The sequence below is a fragment of the Chenopodium album genome, chromosome 21 (assembly GCF_948465745.1).
Source record: "Chenopodium album chromosome 21, dcCheAlbu1.1, whole genome shotgun sequence".
Lineage (NCBI taxonomy): Eukaryota > Viridiplantae > Streptophyta > Magnoliopsida > Caryophyllales > Amaranthaceae > Chenopodium > Chenopodium album.
The window spans coordinates 22,101,628-22,123,629 of record NC_137854.1 but is presented as its reverse complement, the minus strand read 5'-3'; the positions used below and the strand labels follow the sequence as shown (position 1 = coordinate 22,123,629).

Here is a 22,002-nt window from a genome sequence, read left to right as displayed (position 1 = left end):
GAATATGATATTTTAAAAAAAATGTAAATATGATAATTTATTAGTTACATGATAAAATTTTTAATGTGAAAAGATATTTTCTTTGTTTACATATTTTCATCATAAATCATTATTGGTTGGTTTAAAAATAGAAATATTAAAAAGTAATAAAAATATGTATACAATTTATTTCTATTTCTTCATTCACACCCATATCTTTTCCATCTAATAAAACTGGATAAATAAAACATACGTTAACAAAATAAAATTTATATAAATTAAATTTATAGTCTTATAAAATAAATTAATATATTTATCATGAGTGATTTTTTTTTGTGAAATTGATCTAAAAATTGTAATTGTACAAAATCAAAGCTATGAATTGAAATTTTTTATTAGTTCCCAATCGCCGCTAAAAATTAAGTTAATTTGATATAAGCTACCTAAATCACAAAAAATTGTTTTAACCATAAAATTAATTAATAAAGACTAAAAAGGTATATAAAAAAATTAACAAATGTAAACGATTTATACAAATATAATACCTCCTCGTACTTGAATTTTTCAATCATTTTTGCCCAAATTTAATTCTTTGATTAAATTAGATCTGCATGTAAAAACAAAATTCAGTAAATAAAACATAAACATATAATCATTAAGTATTCCAAATAAACACAATGTAAGCAATAATCAAAAATAAAAATAAGAATTAAACTAAGAATTACGCATCCATAGATGACCTAAAACTGACACAAAACTCTCTTTGATTTGGTTTTGTATTGATATGAAATTTTATTGGTGTTGTAGGATGTGTCAATTTATAGTGGTCGGCATAAAAAAAAATATTAATTTAATTATTATTAAGGAAGATTTTTTATTTCTTATCATAAACACTGTCAAGATTATCTTAGTTATATAAATTTTATATCTATAGATGATTTTTTTTTTTTAAAAAAAAAGATAATTTTTAGTTTTTAAAATAAATTAAATCCTTATAAATCGCTCTTCGTAAAAAGATAATTTTAGTTTTTTTTTTATATATAATTTCGTGGGAAGATTCTTTAATCTCATTCGTCAGTTTTACCTAGGTGGCAAGTGAATTTTTTAATTTTAAAATAAAATAGATATCTATTTTTTAATTGGTCAAAAATATACCTTTGTTTATGTTGCGCGCCGAATGCTCTCCAAAAATGCCTACTTTATTTATATATATTAGATTTATTAGTATTTAACTAAGGGGAAAGGGGCAAGAAACTAAGTCTACCATGTGAGATCGATAATAGAAAAAGTAATTGGAGAAGCGAACAAAGGAAAATAATAGCACAATTTTTTTAAAGGAGTCCGCTTAGTTAATAAAATGATAGAGGTTAAAACATGCTTAATTGAAAAAAATATATAGAAGGTAAGGCTAATTTAGTCACGCATGATGGAAAATCGTATAAGTTTAAATAATGTTTAAACAATTATATAAAATAATAAAGATTTTACTTTTTTCCATGGAACCTTAGTTCATTAGTATCATTTATGCTAATATGTGCACCCAATTACATAATTTGTGTTGTAGACCGCACTCTTAAAAGGTTGTGCTGATACACGCACCTTTATCATAGTTAGTGTTGTTGCGGCCAATTTTTCCTTAAATAAATATTGAGGTGATCATCAAAATTCAAAGGTTTAATTATATATCTCTTGACTCCTTGAATGAGAGAAGAATCCTCAACCGTTCAACTAAAACCTTCTCTAATCATTACTTGGATTGAGAGTATTACATGTTCAAGCATTAATGCACTCACTACTTTTCATTGTCTAATACCAAATCCGATGCTTTATTTTATTAAATAATTTAAAAGGAATAATTAAAGACTTAGGGATGGTGAAGCCCATGGCTTGACCACCAATACTCAACGTAGCCCAAGAAGGCATTATGGGTGACACATGTCATGACCTCCACATTTATTGAATTCAAATGGGATTTATTGAATTCATGACAAATCATCACGAAGCACAATAAGGTGGAGCTTGAGATACAGACCAATACAAATATACAATTATAAAAATGCAATGAGTAGAAAAGTAATAAATTATTTTGCCTTCCCATAAAGCAATTTGGTTTGAATTCTTATGCTAGCGCAGTAACGCCTTAACAAATATTGCACATAACACCATCTATCCTACTATCATGTATCTAGGAGACTACCAAATAGTACTTGGTCTAGTGGAAAGGAATCCTATCTCACAATCCCCACCTGGTGAATTCCCATACCCTCCCCCTGTAATTCCCAAAGGGTCTCGCCTGTATACTCGAGCCGGTTTGACTTGTGAGAGACTCCACTCTGATAAGGCGCCTTCTCTATAAGAAAATGCATCCAAGAGATTGCTCTAGAAAATAAGAGAAGAACATGTAAGTAGGGTTCCTATCACATAGTGACCGGTGGCTTTCTATCATTAGGAGTAAATTTTTTGCCATTGTAAGATCCAATTTATTTAATTTATCTCTATGCATGTTTACATATAGGTCACTATTTTCAAGGGTAGTTCTCTCACAAATAAAAAAACCTAATGCTTTATACTTCCTCCGTTTCTATTTAGTTGACGCGTTTGATTGAGGCACATATATTAAGGAGAGGAGAGAGAGTGATAGAGAATGAAAAAGCAAGTGGGGCACCTTATAAATGCAAGGTAAAAAATTTACCCAAAAAGGAAACGTGTCAACTAAAAAGAAACTTCTTAAAAAGGAATACGTGTGAACTAAAAAGAAATGGAGGTAGTACAAAATATTGCCTATCACAAGGGGGGTTTGTTTTCCATATATAGGCCAAAGAAGACTAGAGTAAGTGAAATACACAAAGAGTATCATAATGTGCTAACCTGTATTGCTGATTATATGTTAAGCCTGAGGTTTAGTTTCCTCCACCAAGAAGTGAACAATAGATTGCACAACTTCATTCTCAACTGTTGCTCTCTGCAAATTTATAAAATAAAAACAAATAAAAGAAAAAGAAGTCTGAGAAATTACATTCTAGTTTATCAAGAAAAATAAAAAAAAAAAAAAACAATAAAACATCAAACTTAATCAGGACTTTTGCCTGAATTACGATGAGAGAATATGTTTAATTCTTTAATATTAGTCATAAAAGTGGATAACCAATTAACTTACTCAGCACCAAACATTACACTATGTTCCTCTTCATCAACATCTAATTTATGCTTTTTCAAGATCTTTCAACATTTGGTATTAGTTTGGAATGGAAGAAATGCAATTATCAAACCACCCCCCCCCCCCCCCCCCAACCAAAAAAAAAAAGAAAAATAAAGAAATCAAAGGTGAGCTTATATATGAGCTGACTTTTTTTGGGTGCAAGAATTATCAATGTACGTCCGTACTTGATGTCTAAAATAATAAGTGTTGTATTTAAAAAATTACAAAACCAAAAGAGAAAAGCCCTTTGAGCATTTGTATTTGCCAAATGACTGAACAACACAAGCATGATTGAGGTCGAGACTAGCTTTTATATAAATTTCATATCCTCCAAACAAATCCAATAGCATGATTGAGGACGAGACTAGCTGTATAGAAGACGACGTATAATTAACATAAAACCCAAACCACTTGCCAAGGAAAAATAAATTCAGATAATTTTGGAAAAAGTATGATAAGTTCTGACAAATTAATAATTTCTTACAAATCAGAGGTTTTTTTTTTTTTTTCTTTTTTCAGACAAAATTTATTCTATATTTTTCCTAGAAAGTTTCATGCACATATGAGGCAATTGAAACAAAATAAGTTCAGATATATTCAGATACAGATAAGTTTCATTCAAAAAAAATAAAAAAATAAATAAAGATTCAGATAAGTCAATATATATTAAGTTGAGCCTAAAACTGAGAGTGATATTTCCATACAAAGTAACATGACTATTATTGTAGACATACATTAAGACTGTACAATTTTTTTTTTTTTTGGTGGACGAAGGTAGTATTAATCTTTTTCATGCTTCCATTGGTCACTAATAACAGAAACTTCTAATACATCCTCCGGACCAATTTGCCAAAAGACATTAGCTTATCTTAACAAAAGCTTTGAACCTCTTCAAAAATTATAAGGTCTCACATAACTAGTAATAGACAAATGCTTCAATTTTTATTCTTCTAATTAGCTCTTTTTTTCCAGAGATATGGCTGTTCATACCTCTTTGTCCTCTGTTCTTAACCATGCTTAAGTAATCACAACAACAATAAAAATGTCAGTTCAGGAACATCTATTTCCTTTTTTTTTTTTTTTTTTTTTTTTTTTTTGGTGACATGATCAAGGGGATTACCTGTGGATTACGGATCAATTCATCAAGAACAGACTGTAGAGTTGATCGAAGTTCCTTGAATAGCACAGCGGTTTGTGCTGGTGCAGCTACCTTTAACCAACCATCTACCGTTACAAGTCCCAACTGCAATTTAATAACAGTGTTTTAACAATTGTACTTCTCAAAGAAAATTTTCTAGTTTATCTTAGTAGGGATTATGGGAGAAAAAGTGACAACATAAAAATGAATCAACTAACTATTTTGTCCATAGCTCATTCCACTTCATGAGAATAAGAAGACCACCAGTCATGGTGGTCAACACTCCCTACCAAGAGAGATGCATGAAAGTGAGCCAAAGAACATGCCATTATTGCAAAATATACTTCTTCCGTTCTTTTTTAATTGCAACGTTGTAAAACGTTACACTATCCTTAAAAACTGCTTTGACCTTTTGTGACACACGTTAATAAATATATAGTCATGTGGGGTCTTGTTAAATTTGCCTCGATATATACTTTCAACATTTTAACTTTATATAACTTTTACGAGTGTATAATTAGACATATTAAGAGCAAGAAATGTGCATGGGCAAGTGTGAAAAACCTAACCTAGCAACTAAACAAGAAAGCAGGACTTTCTGAGAAATTGTAAATGTCTTAAAATTTATTTTCTAGAAGTTTGAAACATCAAATCACCAGTTGAAAAGAGCACGGGGGAGGGGAGGGGGTGAGGATGCCAAACCCATGCAGCTTTCTCAATATCAGACCCATGTCCTGCCCTACGCTCAACTCTATATGCGACTTAGCTCTCTCCCAGATGATGGGAAAGGTTCCACATGTATGAAGCGAGCAACAAATACTACCTCCGTTACATATTATTTGCAACGATTTGACATAAAGTAGAGAGGGAAAAGGTCTAATCGTTGCAAATAATATGTAACGGAGGTAATATCTTTTTTTTTTTTTTTTTTTTGACACAGCAACAAAATAATATTTATACTTCAAGATATTAAGTGAATACTGAACAGTATAGCAAGAACTTCAACATGGAAATTACATTGGTATTCAAATCAAATCACCCAAACTTAATGCACAGTTTGGAAAGATTGCACCATGCAATAAGAATATCACCTACAGGAATAAGGTTAATTCCAAATAAAACAATTTCATGCTAGACCCTATCGATAACACAAGTTTTAAAGCAAATTAAGCACATATATGTCCAATAACGGCCAAATAATTACAAGTAAAAAGGATAGTCATTTATTAAAGTTGATATTTATTTATAATTGGTATCTGGCAAAGTAACTCACCTGATGCTGAACTTGTATGGAACCACCAAAAAGTAAAAGCGAATATGGAGAGATGATTGTAGTGTCTCGTAGAAAAACCTTGTGGGTTTCAACCTAGACAGGTGGAGTATAGAACTAGTCATCACTCTCATAGATTTAATTTTAAACAATCTAGAATTAATCTCATATGGGATTCATATTGAGAGGAACAAAAGCTTAGGGCACCAGGTCAAGGTAATTGTGCTGATCGAAGGTCATTACACCTTTCATTTTCATGATATGCATCAATGAAAATTACCAGACCAGCAGTGAGTACTGCCCATGCTGCATTATATAACCGGGATACTTGACTAGTAATCATATCACCAGTTTTTTTTTTTTTTTTTTTAAAGAAAAGTAATCATATCACCAGATTTAGTGAGCTTGATATGATGAAATGATTCAGATATATGCACACACAGACAAGAATGCAATTTGAATAGATGGAGTGTACATAATTTAAAGTTTACAGGTTTAACCGAATAAAAAATCAAATTCAACAGATTCCAACCATTTTGTCACATGCATAAAGAAATATTTCCCACCAATTATTGCAAAATGACAATGACAAAACAAGAATTGACTATATAGAGGAAACAAAATCTCAATCATACTGACCTTTTCAAGGAACACAAGGAAGGGATGTTGGAAGATCTTTGAATCACCATTGACAGAAGAAGGGTGTATATGAGTTTCTCTTTTTCCATCATACCAGGCAGGTTTGCCCTTAGATATAGATTTAAGTGATTGCCTTAGATATCCAAGAGCTGGAGCATGAATACCCTCCACTGTTGCAGCCACATTGGGATAAAGACCTGCAGATAATATTGCCTGCAAGCAAATATTTGCCTTACTTGCCAATAACTATAAGATCTTGATAAAGCATTTAATTTAATTAGGAGGATAAGATACTTTTGAATCAATTTAATGACACATCTTGGTGAAAATGAAATCATAAATAGAATTACAACACCATTTACTAGAATGATTTACATAGCGTTCAAGGCGAAAATATAGGGAAAACACTCATGAGAACCCCACGTTTATGTGAGAACTCTTTCCTTGTGAGAACATTCTCTATGTTCTAAATTTTATTTATATGTTCTAAATATTAAATAACCGTTCTAAATATTTACTCACATGTTCTAAATCTTAAATGAGTTAAATATGATGATCTAAATTATTAGTCCCATGTGCAAAATCTTAAATTAATTGTTTTAAATTTTAGCTTATATGTTCTACATTTTAAATTGTGTGTTTTAAGATTTTTAACCATATATTTAAGATTGTAAATCATATGTTCTAAATTATTACTTGTATGTTCCAAACGTTTACTCACGTGTTCTAAATTATAAATTAGGTGTTCTTAATTTTTACTCGCATGTTCTAAATCTCAAATCAAATGTTCGAAATTTTATTCACATGTTCTAAATTTTATTCACATGTTCTATACTTCAAATCGCGTTTTAAATATTTCACTCACGCATTCTAAATTTGGAATAAGATGTTTTAAATTATTATTCACATAGATGTTCTAAATTCAGAACATGCAAAGTAAATATTAAGGAGACCTAATTTAAAATTTAGAATGTATGAGTAAAATTTAGAGCATGTGAGTAAAAGTTTGGAAAGTACGAGTAATAATTTTTAAAATATATGATTTAACGTCGAAATCATATGATTAATAATCTTAGGGAATACGATTTGAAATTTAGAACATGTGAGTAACAATTTGGATCATACAAGTAATAAATTAGAGAATATGATGTAAAATCCAAAACATATGATTATAAATCTTAGAAACATACGATTTAAAATTTAGAACATATAAGTAAATGTAGAACAAATAATTTAAAATTAGATGATGTGAGTAATAATATAGAACATCTTATTTAACTCATTTAATATATAAACCATGTGAGCAAAAATTTAGAAAGTCTGATCTAATATTTAAAACTATCTAGTAAAAATTTAGAACATCAAGAGTCTTATAATGTTCTAAATTTTTACTCAATTAGTACTTAGGGGTTCTAAATTAGTACTCACATGCTCTAAACCATAGTTAAGCTTAATGTTATAAATTTTAAATAACTTGTTCCAAAATTTTAACTTATATGTTTTAAATTTTAAAACGTGTTCTAAAATTTTTTTATTGTATGTTCCAGATTTTAAAGCGTATGTTCTAATTTTTTCTCGTATGTTCTAAAATTTTACTTGCATTTTCTATATTTTATATCGAGTGTTTTAAATTTTTATTCACATGTTCGAAATCTTGAATCAAATGTTCTAAATTTTACTCATAGGTTCTGCATTTCATATAGCAGATTTTCTAAATTTTTACTAACATGTTCTAATTTTTGAATCAGATGTTCTAAATTATTACTCACACAGATGTTTTAAATTATTACTCATATGTTCTAAATTTTAACTCCTATGTTCTAAATTTTTATTCACATGTTCTAAATTTTAGATCAATTCTCATATAAGTCTGAAATTAGCTTGTTATCTAATATACATAAGAGGGTTTAAGGCTGTGCATTTGAAATGGAGCATACTCCGTATTCACATATTGTCATATTTTCAGATTTTTCATCAATTTTGTTTGGATTCTAATATCAAAATTGCATTTCCTTAATATTATCATTCACAACTATTAAATATTTTCATTTATATGCATTCAGAAGTTTTTCATTATAGTAATTATTAAATTCAGCAGATTTCACTTTTGGGAGGCCAGGATTGTTCTTTTCAGGCAAGTTTACCGCATTGCTAAAATTTCCTTTTCTCTTGTTAGGCGGTTCACTTAAAACATGTAGAATAAGCTCCAACTCTCCATGGAGTTTCTGTAGAGTTTGTTATTTTCCTTTGGTCATGTGACTTTGGATTGATTGTGATTGAAAAGAGTCAGTAATAAGGTCTTATTCACCTCACTTGCATTTTCCTGGATTGAAATTATTTACTCATTGAAGTGAAAATCATTTTTACTAATTGAAACTGATTTTAACTAATTCACTACTGTTTTTGTTGCATAAGTGTTACAAGTTTCGCTAATCCGAACTACTTTTTACTGAATAAACTTAAATTTACTGAATCAAACCGATTTTTACACTTTTAAACTATTTTAATGTTTCATACCCACTTTATATATACCTTTTTAAATTGGAAAAAACAGGTCCTAGTGGTAGTTGAAATGAGAGGAAAGAAATCAGTAAAGAAATTAAAATTAATCAAAACCCTCCCATTGCCAATTCTGTTTAGTTGGGTCATTAATGCAGATCTTGATTTTCCTAAGAAATACCTTAATTATCTTTCAGTCATTCTCTCTCTATCCTCCCAGAAACCTTAATATATTTCCAGCACCATGCCCCGCCACCAACACTCTTTCCTTTGCAGTTGCCACCACCAACGTTCTTTGTTTCCTAATTTAGTTGAACAGGTTTCATCATTTACATGTCTTAAACTAGTCCTTTTGTAGTTAAATCAGCCCATAAAATAAGGATGTCAGCCACAATGCTGAAGATCTAGGCTGGCCATTGTGGGAAACAAAGTGCAGCTTTGAACAAATGAGATTCAGGTGAACAAATGGCCATTATCTCCCCTTTTTGATGGCAAGCCTTGATGTAGATAAGATAATGGTGGAGATATTGGTGAAGTGAGATCACAGATGAAGAGGGAGGAGAGGAGAGAATGATATAGTTGTGTGCCAGACAAAGGCTATGGATTTTAGGCTTGAGCAGTTGTGGAATTGTGCTGAGGATAGAGGCAGGATGTTTTTTATTGAAGGAGTGTTGGGTAACAAAGGGGGTAAGTTGAGGTAGTAGCGGTGGAGGGAAGAGGTGATGAATGGTTGTAAATGATACATGAGACTAGGTAGTGCAAAGGGCAATGGGGGATTTACAAAATCAAAATCTAAGGAGGAGGTGAAAAACAACACTACCCCCTTACATGATGATTTTACACAGAAAAAATGTGTAGAGAAAATTTTAAATAAAAAAATTGAACCAAACTTCAACAAAGGGAAAAAGCAAGGAAATGGATACCTTTCCTTTTCTATTAATCCCACACAGCCAAGCACCCCATTAATAATAGTTAGGACTTAGAAGATGAGGCAACATCATCAATTCATTTTCTAATGTGTGATTTTGTCATGTTTTAAGCTAGCTAGAATGGCCAATTGACCAAATTGGTAAATAAAAAAGACCCCTAGCGACAATTTGGTAAAAAAATCATCTCATGCGACAATTAACCCAAAATAAACAAAAAATTCCGACAATCTACTCGTAAATGTTTAATTTAGTTCGTTTTTTGTGGTTTTCTTACCTAAATCTCCAACCCTTTTTTCGGAATTAACAATTTCATGAAAATATACTGTTTAAATATTAATTTTCACGTAATTTTCCTACCCTATATTTTCAATTTTCTTAAAAAATGAGGTTGAAAGTAAATTTGATCGGGATATAACAAAATAAAAGGAAATGACATATTAATTAAATTTTAAAATGACAAAAATAATTTTTAAAAATATAATAATGAATTGAATTATGAAATTTGAACACTTTGTCGGAAATAAATTAGGTATTTTGGTCTTAATGTGGCCTAAGAATTTTTTTTACCAAATTGTCGCTTAGAGTTAACTTTTTTTTACCATATTGTTGTCGGACTTATTAAATTTTTTTTTTTTACCAAATTGTCTCTAGGGGTCTTTATTATTTACCAACTTAGTCAATTGGCCCTGCTAGAGTAGACCATTTCATATTGGCAATTGAATAATTTTCTTGTCTACTGGTCTGTTGGATCTACAAGTTTATGTAAGAGTTGTGAGAAAGAACGTAGAATTGCTTTTTTGAAAAAAAAAATCCTCATATTTGATTGTTATTTGAGTTTTTGGTTATGGAGGGATAAGCCGGATTACAAGATCTTCCAGAACAGAAATCTTGATCATGAGCCTTGACATTAAATAATAAATATTTACAACCACTTTTTCTTTAAGAGGCTCCTTTCAAATTTTCTGTTTGTCTTTCTTAACCAATAAAATTTTTCTTTTAAAAGTTTTTTTAAAACAATTTCAAAGAGCTGATGCAGGAAATCAACAGCATTAATACTAATGAATTTTACTTCAAAAAAATAATTCAGCACAGAGATGACATATAATTACCTTCACCACTGCACAATGATTAGCATGCTTGTTAAAAGGTTGTGATGCATTAGAAAACCAGCCATCCAGATTTCCTTTTCTCTTACCCTGAATCCAATCCAACACACACAAGAAGCAAGCAAACAAATAATCACGAGGAAAGAGAAGTTAATTATTACTAAAGATGTAAATATACACCAATCTAGCAAGCTTAGCTAAAAGAGAGATACAGACTAGATTTGGTTAGAACAAAATTGTGATTCCCAAAAAGGTTTACTTTGCAGAAAATGAAATTTCTATTGATCCTAAACTGCTTTATTGGAAACAGAAAGTTCAGCATTGTATACATAAGTTATCAATCAGAAAATTCTCAATTTGTGGCAAAAAAACTCCTAAGAATTACATTTCCCACATTGTTATCAAACAGCTAATTGAATTTCTATTTTCTATGAAATAAAACATACTCATTTTTCTTATGTCAATCAAATAACATCTCAATTTCATATAAACAGCTTCATTACTGCATTTAGTTTGTAATCTGCATCTCCTTATATGTGCATGTAAAGGCATATGAAATATACAAATCCAAATTAAATTCATTCATGATTGTAATCAAGCTTCAACTTCCTTTGTCTGACGCCTAAACACCTCAGTTGGTATATTAACTAGTCTTCAAATGAACAAGGTATCTCCTTTATTCATGATGATATGATTAAAAATTGCAAAGTTAATCCCTTTTTTTCTTTCCCCAATTGTAAATAATGCACAAGCACCAACAAAAATGCAAACTATTTGGAAAAGCCAACCTGATAATCGTCAGGGAGATGGATGAGACCAATATCTGCCAATAGTGTTCCAAGTTGCACTCGCATATCTCTACACAAAAAAATTTATTTAAAAAAAAAATAATTATTAAAAAAAAAAAAAACACTTGCAATGTCAGCTCAGTGAAAGCTAAGACTGACATTATATCTTCTATCAAACATTCTGAAACTTTAAATCAGTAATACATATATGATATATTCCAAATAGAAAACTTTCTAAAATAAAGCTCCAAAATTTTAAGGAAATTTTGCCAGAAAAAACCATTTATAACTATTTTGTTGGAAAAAACCTTTTAAAATATTTTTGGCAAGGAGAAACCACATTGTAAAAAATTTTTGTTGAAGACAACCTGAGATTTCTAATCACGTAATTAATCATTAATTTACCCTCAATTATTCTAATTAGTCATAATTTTCACTAACTATTTAATAATTAAATTGATTTATAAATTAAATCAAAAACCACCCTCACCACCACCACTCAACCACCCCCTCCTTCTCCCCTCCTATGGCAGCAACCCCTCCCTCTCCCCTTTACCCTTTACCCTCGCCGACCACCCTCATCCGAAAAACCACCCACCAATACCACCCTCTTCCATAACCACAACCCAGAAACCATCCCAACTCCAACCCGAGGAGAGAGAAAATATGCCGGAAAAGCGCAGCCGAATGCGATAATGGAAGGAATATAAGAAGAAGTGAAGGAGGGAGAAAATGAGATGAACATAATCGTGACAATAGCTTCAACAATTGAACAATGTTGAATTGGGGAAGAAGAGGAGAGAGAAAATGGTGAATTGGGGAAGAAGAGGAGACACATAAAGAGAAAGAGTAATTAGAAAAATGGGGAATTGGGTTCTAGAGGAGGGTGTGGTCGGCGAGGGTGAAGGGGAAAGGGAGGGGGTCGGTTCAGAGGGGGTGAGGGGTTCCAGGCAGTGGCTTGGGATGGGGGAGGTCGGGAGGGGGAGAAGGAGAGGGTGGTTGACTGTTGGTGGTAAGGGTGGTTTTTGGTTTTTTTTTTTTAATTTATAAATCAATCTAATTATTAAATAATTAGTGAAAGTTATGACTAATTAGAATAATTAAGGGTAAATTAGTGATTAATTGAGTGATTAGAGATATCTAGTTGTCTTCAACAAAAATATTTTACAATCTGATTTCTCCTTGCCAAAAATTTTTTATAAGGTTTTTCCCAACAAAATAGTTGTTATAAATGGTTTTTTATGACAAAATTTCCTAATTTTAAATAGCATCCAAAGGCAATGTTAAGTTGTTAACAGTATACATGACTGTATAAAGCAAATAAACCAAGGAAAATCAAATAAACCAAATAAAATCAGAACACAAATCATGTAAAGAGTCATGTGTTTCAGTTATGATCTTCTAAGGCAAAGGTACCTAGGTGCTCCACCTGCTTAAAGTCGATATAAAAGCTTATTCACAAGTGACAAAACAACAAAAGCAGGAGGAGAATCAAGAAACCCCCTATTTTAATAATATTTGAGGTAAATATCTGTCCCATCACAATAGAGATAGTTTTACATTCATGCTTCTAGTTTAAATTCAAACTTTAAAGTCTATATTATATTTATATGAAATGCTCATTCGATATAAACCAAAAAGGCATTCAGCAACAAGAATCTTCCACAAAAGACCTCACCAGTTTTTTTATACATATACTCCCTCCATCCCTTTTTGATGTGCCTATTTCTCAAAAACACGTTATTAAGGAGAATGGATGGAATAGAGGAATAATGTACTGGAAAGATAAAAAGTAATGATCTTTTGGACATGTGTATTTTGAATGAGAAAGACATAAAAAAAATAAATAAATAAGGGAAGTAATGATTACGTGCTACTTTTAGAAACAGGCACATCATTTTGGGACACCAAAAGTAACAGACACATCAAAAAGGGACAGAGAGAGTAATATTTAATATGGAATAAACTTAGTGCATAGCTTTCCTTTTCTATGTTTCATTTTAATTGAGATTCAGAGATAGAGAATTTGTATAATTGATTTAGTTCTCCAAAGGTTCTCTACCAGAAGCATTCATTGGAAACACACTACACTCCAAAATGGTTCACTCACATTACTTCTAATCTATTCACTCTGTTCCTATATAAATCACTTTCCTTATTTGACTGTTACAAACTTAATGCATGACATCTATTTGTAATAACTTATTATTTCTCTCTTACACAGTTCCCATTCAAAATATTTTATTTTATTATTTCTCTCTTACACAGTCCCCATTTAAATAATTAAAAAAAAAACAAAAACAAAACAAAACAAAACTTACTCCCTCTCTCATCCTCTCTCTTTCATGATCCCCATTTTTTTTTTAATATAATCACTCACTTAACCCGCTTGCCCAATTTAAAAATAATACAAATAAACTCTCATAAAATTCATCGCAATCCCAAGTGATGGATTCATATAGGAACAAAGGGAGCATTTAATGCCATATAGTTCTCACCAAAATAACCAATTTACATGCCACAACATACTCAACAGTTTGACCAAAAAAAATGCACGAATAGAACAATAAATAGAAAGCAGGGGAAAAGCTTAAGATGAATAAGTACCGTATCGTGTGCATAACTGAGCTGCTGAGAGAGTGTTTTTTACAATAATTTTGAGCAGCCTTAACCCCTTTCTGGGAATTAAAAAAAAGTGAAATCAAGAAAGACATAATTCAGATCCCAAGATAACATACTAAACTCATGAATGTGACATGCATTCTAAAATTTAATTAAAATCCAAGAGCATTATTGATGTGGAAGACTGCATTGCTTATAATTTCACATTATAAACACAAACTGTTTCAAGAATACAAGTTTAGGGAAAAAGGTAGGGGCATATGAAGGGTATTGTAAGGAAATTACATGTATTTAGGCAAGTGGAAAAAATTCCCTGTGTGAAAAGTAAGGGTACATACGCCAGTCTAGCTAAAAAATCATACTTAATAAGAAAATGTTGCAACTACTATGACATTTGCATTTTAGGGAGATGGTGCAACAAATAAGAAACGGAGGAAGTACTAGATTGAAGGACATGTATTGTTGTAAAAATGCCAAGTCTTACGTCTCGGAGAATCTTCTCCCACTTCTCATAGGCAATCATCATTATGATGTGATCAGATTGACTAGCATCATCGTATGAATTGCTAGATCCATCAGTCTTATCCGACAAAATTGCCAGTTTTGATCGTTCAACAAATTCTCTCTGAAAGACAAACAGAAAGAAACTCACCACTGAATTAGGTTTTTCAAATCATAAAGGTTATGCTTGAGTATCAAGTATTACAAATACAAGAAACCTGATCTTTCAGGTGAACAAACGGTGATTTGTGACTCAAAAATGCAGAAATTGACAGGATAGGCGATAAACATCCGAATATTGCACCATATAGCATCATCTGCAAAAGGAAAATAATACAATGGTATTCAAAAGCAACTTCATGTGGCTACTGGCACTATTACAGCCCTCGGCCTTAACGATCATTGGATTAGCATAGAACTAACGATCAAGATTTGCTGAACCTAAATTATTTAAATTGAAATGAAATTATTACTTACTGAGTTAAACTTATACAAATTCGTTAGAAGGAAATTTTATGAGACAACAGAGCCTTAGAAGGAATTTTTATAAGGAGAGAGCATGAATATGATTAAGGTAAGAATATAGGACTTCGTAAACGCGTGCACACACACACACACACACAAACACAAAAAAAAAAAAATAATAATAAATGAATAAATAATTCACTACATATATAATTTGAGTTGTTGAAAGTTTAAAATTAATTAACTTACTTAGAACTTGAATTCTTCAATGGAGTGTAAATGAGAAGAGAAAATGAGTATTTTTATGTATAGATAATGGGTTTTCTATAGGATAGAAAACCATTGAATTCTCACCTATTGGACTCACCCTTAATAGGTTGAGATTCAATTAGCTTTAAGGAAATAATTAGGGAAAAGGAGCAAAAAACTAAGAGTGGGGGGTTGTAAGAGTTAAAATGCCATACCTCACCAATTTGCTCTAAGCGGTTTGATGAATCAAGATCTACGTAACACATGTGTTCACACTCCACACACACACACACACCAAATATTACCCCAAAAGGGATTTACGCATCACATTGCACATTATTAACCTTATGCCTTAATATAAAAGAGAAAATAATGAAAGGATCATATTAACAAAGACTATATGTGGAGACAAAAAAAAATAAGACCTTACATGACTATATTCTCCATACATAAAAAAAAAAAATCAAAATATGTGGTTAAAAAAGGAGTGTGTGAATAGTGTCAAAAGTGCAAATGGTGATATATATGATGTGTGTATGTGTGTGTCTGTTAGACGCACTAGCAAGGTACTTTTCATAACACAGTTGACATTCAATTATGATTTCTTGACACACCATATGGAGAGGGGGAAAATGGCAACAATAACAACCAAAAAAAAGAGGTATGGTGTTTAAACCTTGCCAAGAAGTAAATCAACTGGCAGTTTGGCCAAATGATGCCCAAGGGGAGTTAACTCTTCATTTTCATCGACAGCACCAACCTGAAGAATAGAAAACATTTTATCATCGGAATATGAAATGAAATTGAAAGGGAGAGAAAGAGACAGCAGTAAAATTTGCATTTAAGGCAGGATTTTAGGATGTTGAAAATAAGGTTATTAACAATAATGGGTGTCAAAGGCATTTGTGGGCCTTAATTCGTAACCATATTGCATTTACAAGTCTATCATCTTTAAGAGAAATAAACATTAGATAGTAGTTTGTAAATTCAGTTGGCTTGGAGATTCTTAGGATGGTTATAAAGAAATGACATGGGACATCGAAGTATTACCAGATTTACCACTGACAGTATCTATAATAGAGTTTCAGTCTAGCTTCCTTTACTGGAAACTGCCTTTTAGGTGATGAGATAGATAATGCTGAGAAACTTAAATTGATTATTTCAGTGCCTTGATGACAGAAATATGGGAACTTGGGAAGCATGACTGGCAAGCTATGCACTTACTATCACTTCTTAGAAGACTTGTTCTCAATTGTGTTGTAACTAATTCCTTTTTCATGATGCCTTCTTTTTATTCAAAAGTTAAAAATGTATGCTGGGCCTATCTTAAATAGTGAACCTCAGCACTGGCCACTGTGTCTAACAGTCTAAGAGTAAACAAAAAAGCACCTGCTAAATTATTGTGGATAGACAATTAGACAGCTTATTCACACTAACAAGACTTTTCATATTTGAATTATTGGATATATGACACATCTAACAATTTCATTGCAGAAGAATGATTAGAGATATTTTTTAAAAAAAAGTACTGAAATTTTTGCTCAGCTGGAAGGTAAGGAGGACAAAATTCAGTAGAATTTAATAGCTCAAAGCACAAGAAGCATAGCCTTGCAACTTGCAGCCTTGGCAGTTATTTCAGGTGTTCTGTTACAGGCGAATGGCAAATATATTTTATGTTCAAGCTACAATCTTGTAATCTTAGAAGCATGATAAAATTTTCTGCTGCCGCCTTGGTCTTCAGGACGAGGATGCTAAGAGGGAAAATCTTAAGCTAATCTAGTAGAAATGGAGGATGCCATAAATTTGATTCTCATACACAGATTTATGTTCTACAATATCTAGGGGCTCTTTCAAAATCAGAGCAGAAAATACTACAAAACCTGAATATTGGAAGCCAAGCAACACTACCTCTTTTAATGATGAGACTGCTGAATCTATAGCTTCATCCTTCGGCATTTCAATAGCCTGAAAGTAACCAAAACCAAAAATCTTAAAATCATATAAATATGCCAGAAATAAACACTACCCTACATCTCAATGGTCAAGTGTCCCAGAGTGCAGTCTATTGGTCACATATATAGTAAAAAGAACTACAGTACATACGTATTATGCTTCAAATTTAATTCTGATAATCTTCGAGGTCATACCTTGGACAAAAAGAGTTTTATCTCACCAAGGGAAAGCAGCTTAATCTGCAGACACAATTCTACCAGTGGCATTCTAAGCATCTCAGGAACCTTCAAAATCAAGCAAGTTAGGGACATATTAGATGACTTATCAAAGTATGGCATACAAAATGGACATGGACTACAAAGATTAGTTCTGGCATTATGGTATACCTGGAAGGATCGCATCATTTTTTCAAATCTATGGCGTGTATACAAGCAAAAGCAAGTACCAGGTTTTACTCGTCCAGCTCTTCCTCGTCGTTGTTTTGCATTTGCTTGGGATATCCAGTCTTCAACCATCATCGAGAGTTTCTAGAAGTAACCATGAGCAACTTAGACAATAATACCATTGACAAGTAACAATAACTTAAACAATAAATCAAACAGCCATCACATTTCATAAAGCTAAGAAGAATGATAGAAACCTTTCGTGGGTCATAACGGTACTCCTTGTGTTTACCAGAATCAACCACATACACCACGTCATCTATTGTCAAGCTTGTCTCTGCAATATTGGTTGCCATTATAATCTGCATGTATAACAAAATAAATAGTGCAGATGATATCAATTTAATCCGTATCCAAAAACAATCAAATAGTTCATCTTCTAAAAGGCTGGGGTGGGGGTGCTGTTTCTCAACTTGGATGTCATCAAGCAGTAACTGAAGTCTACACTAATGAGTCAGTTTCATTATTTTCTTGCAATATATAAAAAAGCTCATGGCTTCCTAGAGCGGGAGGGATTCTGCTGCACCTAGGTGCACCACTTTGAACTTTGGCACACTGCATAATCATTAAAAATTTTGAGGCTTCAAAAGCGCCTTTTTGAATGTACCTTGCCTAGCAAAAAGCACTCTACACTAACTGCCTAGTGCATCAATGCCTTAGGTACAATTTTGAAGGAACATTAACGAAGCATAACAAGTCTTGCAAAGAAGGAAAAGGAAAGCAGCTATACTTAATTCATATGATATGACCTCTGCACATCACTTTTAAAATACAATGGTTCAAGAGATAAAATTACATCCAATTTCTTAATTAGATCTTCTCGTAATTTTCATGTTAACCATAAAGACCATGCCATAATTTTCATATTAATTAGGGATGTCACATCCATATCTCTTAAGAAGTTACCCTTCCTTACCATACACATCTCAAATCATAATTATTCGTCTGCAGTGGTAGAATTCTATAAACAAATGCTTAAATTCTTTGTTGTTCCTATTGTACAGCCATGGACCTTATACACCAAAAGGAAAAACGTACAAAACTGACATCTGATCCTAAAAAGAAATCATCGTTTAAAATGCTAGCATACCTTGCGCATGTTATTGGGTGGCTTCCGAAACACCTTTTTTTGGTCTGCTGCAGCAACAGATGAATGCAAAGGCAAAAGCCATTCAGATGATTCTCCACCAAAGCGATAAGAAGCAGCGAGCTTATCATGTAACCTGTAAATTTCTGAAATACCCTACAATAACTCCAACCAAACTTTCAATCAGTAACAACTAACTAGCATAATACACAATAATCTTTGGATGCCTGAAAAGAAAGAAGGAAAAAAAAAAAAAAAAAAAAAGACAAACATGTAATTGACAGAAAAAGAAGAAAAAGAAAAATAAAAAAACTTACAGGCAAGAAAACAAGAATTGCGCCATCACCACAGTTTTCATCAATATGACACACCAAATCTTCAAGAAGATCATAATCAATTATATCTTCATTCAATTTTTTCTGCACAGAAACATAGTTGATTGAAATAAGAACAAACAAGCATGACAAGCATGTAATTGACACCCCTGACAACAGGATCAAATATTATACCAAATTCATTCTTGTTTGCTCACTGTATGATTGATATGCACTGGGGTCATAGTGTGGGTTCATGCATTCTTCTGATAGAAGAGTTTCGTCACCCATCGATGATAAGACAAGACTTTTCATGCCTCTACGATTGTCAATAGAACCTCCAACAATCTAAAGAAGCAAAAAAAAATTATGTTATGAATTACACTTCAAAAAGATTCAGTATTTTGGAATTGTAAACTTTTTTTTTAACAGTTCAGCACCTTATCACATAAAACAAAAAAACAAAAAAAATCCAGACTAACTCAGGTAAATTGTCAAATTTGAAAAGTTGACAGTTGAGTTTTCAGTTAAAAAAAGTCATTAAAACATTTTCCTGATCTAACAAAAAGAATAAATATTCATATATCACAAATAGACATTGAATCTTGTAGGATGTGGGAGACCTCCATGAAAATTATTAGATAATATAATTGCGCATCATGCTATGCGTAACTAAGAAGCAACCTAGAAAATATCCCCATAGGGTGCATTAAAGGGACATAAGTTACACAACTCTATCCACATATCCACCTGACACACTAACTGTATTCTGGAAATATAAAATAATAATCATTCTTTCTAACTGCAACACTTTAAATGACTAAAACCAATCCCCAATAGTACAACATCTCTTTAATTCAAACAAAACTCATATTACATGACTCAAGATGTTAAAAAATAGACCTAACTATGATTTTTTCTTATACATCAATGGGGATTCATGGTCAAAGTTGATAAGCTCTAACTTCAAAAATGGTGGAGTGAACAACTAGGGATGGAGGGATGATCAATGTCCTTATCCTAAGACAGCACTACCTAAACTATAATAAGACAACTCAGACCATGGTGCTTTTCTCAATACAATAAACAGCCATTATATTTATTTTTTTTGGTAAATAAGCGATTTTATTACCAAAAGAGAAAGAGTTACAACTTAAATCAGAATAGGAGTTTGTAACTTATTAGCAAACATAAGAATATTTGACCACATCCCTCACCACCAGCAAAATAATTCTTCTATCTATCAAGCTACAAACAAATCTTTGCTTCTTTAAGTTCAACCAAAATCCATAGATGCAATAGCCCAACAGAATTTTGAAGGTTTAACCAAGAACAAAATGAAACCCATTTAAAGATCTTTTTTTAGTTTCCCTAATTGCTCAAAACCTTATTAGAGTCCGGGATATGAAAGGCTTGATTTTCTTTCCTTTTGTTGGGATCTTATTATATTTCATTGTGATTTTGTTTCACTAACAGAGATCTTCTACAATTTAGACCAATTGTACAGCTCTATAAGCCCCAGCGGTCTACCACCACTAATTTCCAGTAAATTGACTGAAAGGGCTAAACTCAACCTACGGTTGTCAAATTCGACCTGATGCTTCAGTTCTAAAACTTCAAAGACAAAAATTCAACTACTAAGCTAGATCTAAATTCAACCACCTACTTCAAAGCGGGTTGAACTTTTCTTAGTTAATTCTGTCTCCTCTTATTGGTGTTAATGGTGGACTCTTGATTTTTATTTAATTTTTTTTTCTTCTCTCATTTTTGAATTTACGCTCCTGTCTAGCTAGATCAGTGCAACGGTTGTGAAGGAGGAAAGGATTTTTTGTTTAGTTAATTTGAAGCTGATGGTGGAGGCAATGGTGGATGTGGCCATGGCAGTGGATTCTATATTAGTGGAGGATATGGTTTTGGAAGTTGATGGAGTGGATTTATTAATTAAAAGAGATAAGTTTATGAGAGTGGTTGGGTGATTAGAAAATTAACCAATGACTTAGTCATGTGGGGACTAGTTAACAGTGGTTTTCATAATTGTGTGATAAAGTTTGTGCTACACCTAAATAATAACGGGGGATATATACAGTAGATGTAAAAAAAAAATGGGCATATACGAGTTAGATTCAAGTGCACAAGACTATAGACTAAATGAATTCTAATTGTATTGGCTACAATCAATTAGAAAGAAAAATGAGACAAAGATTCCAATAAAGCAAGCCAGCTAAATCCATTAAACATAAACATAAAGGAAGCGTTCCTGTCATCCAACCAGCACATAAACTAATCAATTTCAAGTTTACCCAAATCAATGAATCTCCATCCTGCTCAATAGATAATCCACAAAAAAGTGATGATAAATGTATTACATGCATTCCTTCATGCAATATTCTGAGGATGTCTAGTCAGTACTTATTTTTCTCAATAATATATTTATTTGATATTTGAGCTTTTTACTTGCTCAAAGATGATTCTTTACTTGGCATTTTAGCCTAAAAAAATAAAAAAATAAAATAGCAAAGTTACAAGAACAACAAAAGGAAAAAACGAATGATAGCATTTAAGTAAAAGATCAACCAACAGGAACCCGAAACAGATACGATTATTACTAAAAATTACCTCATGGCCAGATGTCTTAAAACCTAAACAGGCTGGGGAATCCGACGGAAGATGGTAGTCGGTTTTTTCATATACGTCTTCGAGAAAAAAAGTTGACACAGGATAAGTTCGACCTTCAGCAGTAATCACTGGGCAGTCACCAAAATATCTTGAAAACAAACTTGAATCAACTGTTGCAGACCTGATGTTGTGCACTTGTAAATTA

General features: G+C 31.9%; 1 protein-coding gene across 3 annotated transcripts in view; it reads right to left on the bottom strand.

Moving 5' to 3' along the window:
- Positions 1-1,886: 1,886 nt before the first annotated feature.
- The window catches only part of LOC145600077 (DExH-box ATP-dependent RNA helicase DExH7, chloroplastic-like), a 40,641-nt gene continuing 20,525 nt past the window's right edge, over positions 1,887-22,002 (bottom strand). For 2 of the 3 annotated variants that reach the window (XM_081655927.1, XM_081655929.1), the window contains exons 17-36: positions 21,798-21,978; positions 19,377-19,529; positions 19,185-19,286; positions 18,871-19,023; positions 17,978-18,082; positions 17,724-17,864; positions 17,532-17,621; positions 17,293-17,349; positions 16,061-16,144; positions 14,889-14,987; positions 14,654-14,794; positions 14,155-14,225; positions 11,548-11,617; positions 10,763-10,849; positions 8,949-9,026; positions 6,226-6,438; positions 5,590-5,682; positions 4,299-4,421; positions 2,848-2,941; positions 1,887-2,358 (exon numbers count right to left, since the gene is read on the bottom strand). In XM_081655927.1, the coding sequence (XP_081512053.1) occupies positions 2,867-2,941; positions 4,299-4,421; positions 5,590-5,682; positions 6,226-6,438; positions 8,949-9,026; positions 10,763-10,849; positions 11,548-11,617; positions 14,155-14,225; positions 14,654-14,794; positions 14,889-14,987; positions 16,061-16,144; positions 17,293-17,349; positions 17,532-17,621; positions 17,724-17,864; positions 17,978-18,082; positions 18,871-19,023; positions 19,185-19,286; positions 19,377-19,529; positions 21,798-21,978 (2,116 nt within the window). In that variant the 3' untranslated portion in view covers positions 1,887-2,358; positions 2,848-2,866. The remainder of the gene's footprint in view (positions 2,359-2,847; positions 2,942-4,298; positions 4,422-5,589; positions 5,683-6,225; positions 6,439-8,948; positions 9,027-10,762; positions 10,850-11,547; positions 11,618-14,154; positions 14,226-14,653; positions 14,795-14,888; positions 14,988-16,060; positions 16,145-17,292; positions 17,350-17,531; positions 17,622-17,723; positions 17,865-17,977; positions 18,083-18,870; positions 19,024-19,184; positions 19,287-19,376; positions 19,530-21,797; positions 21,979-22,002) is intronic. The other variant, XM_081655928.1, reaches the window with a different exon arrangement.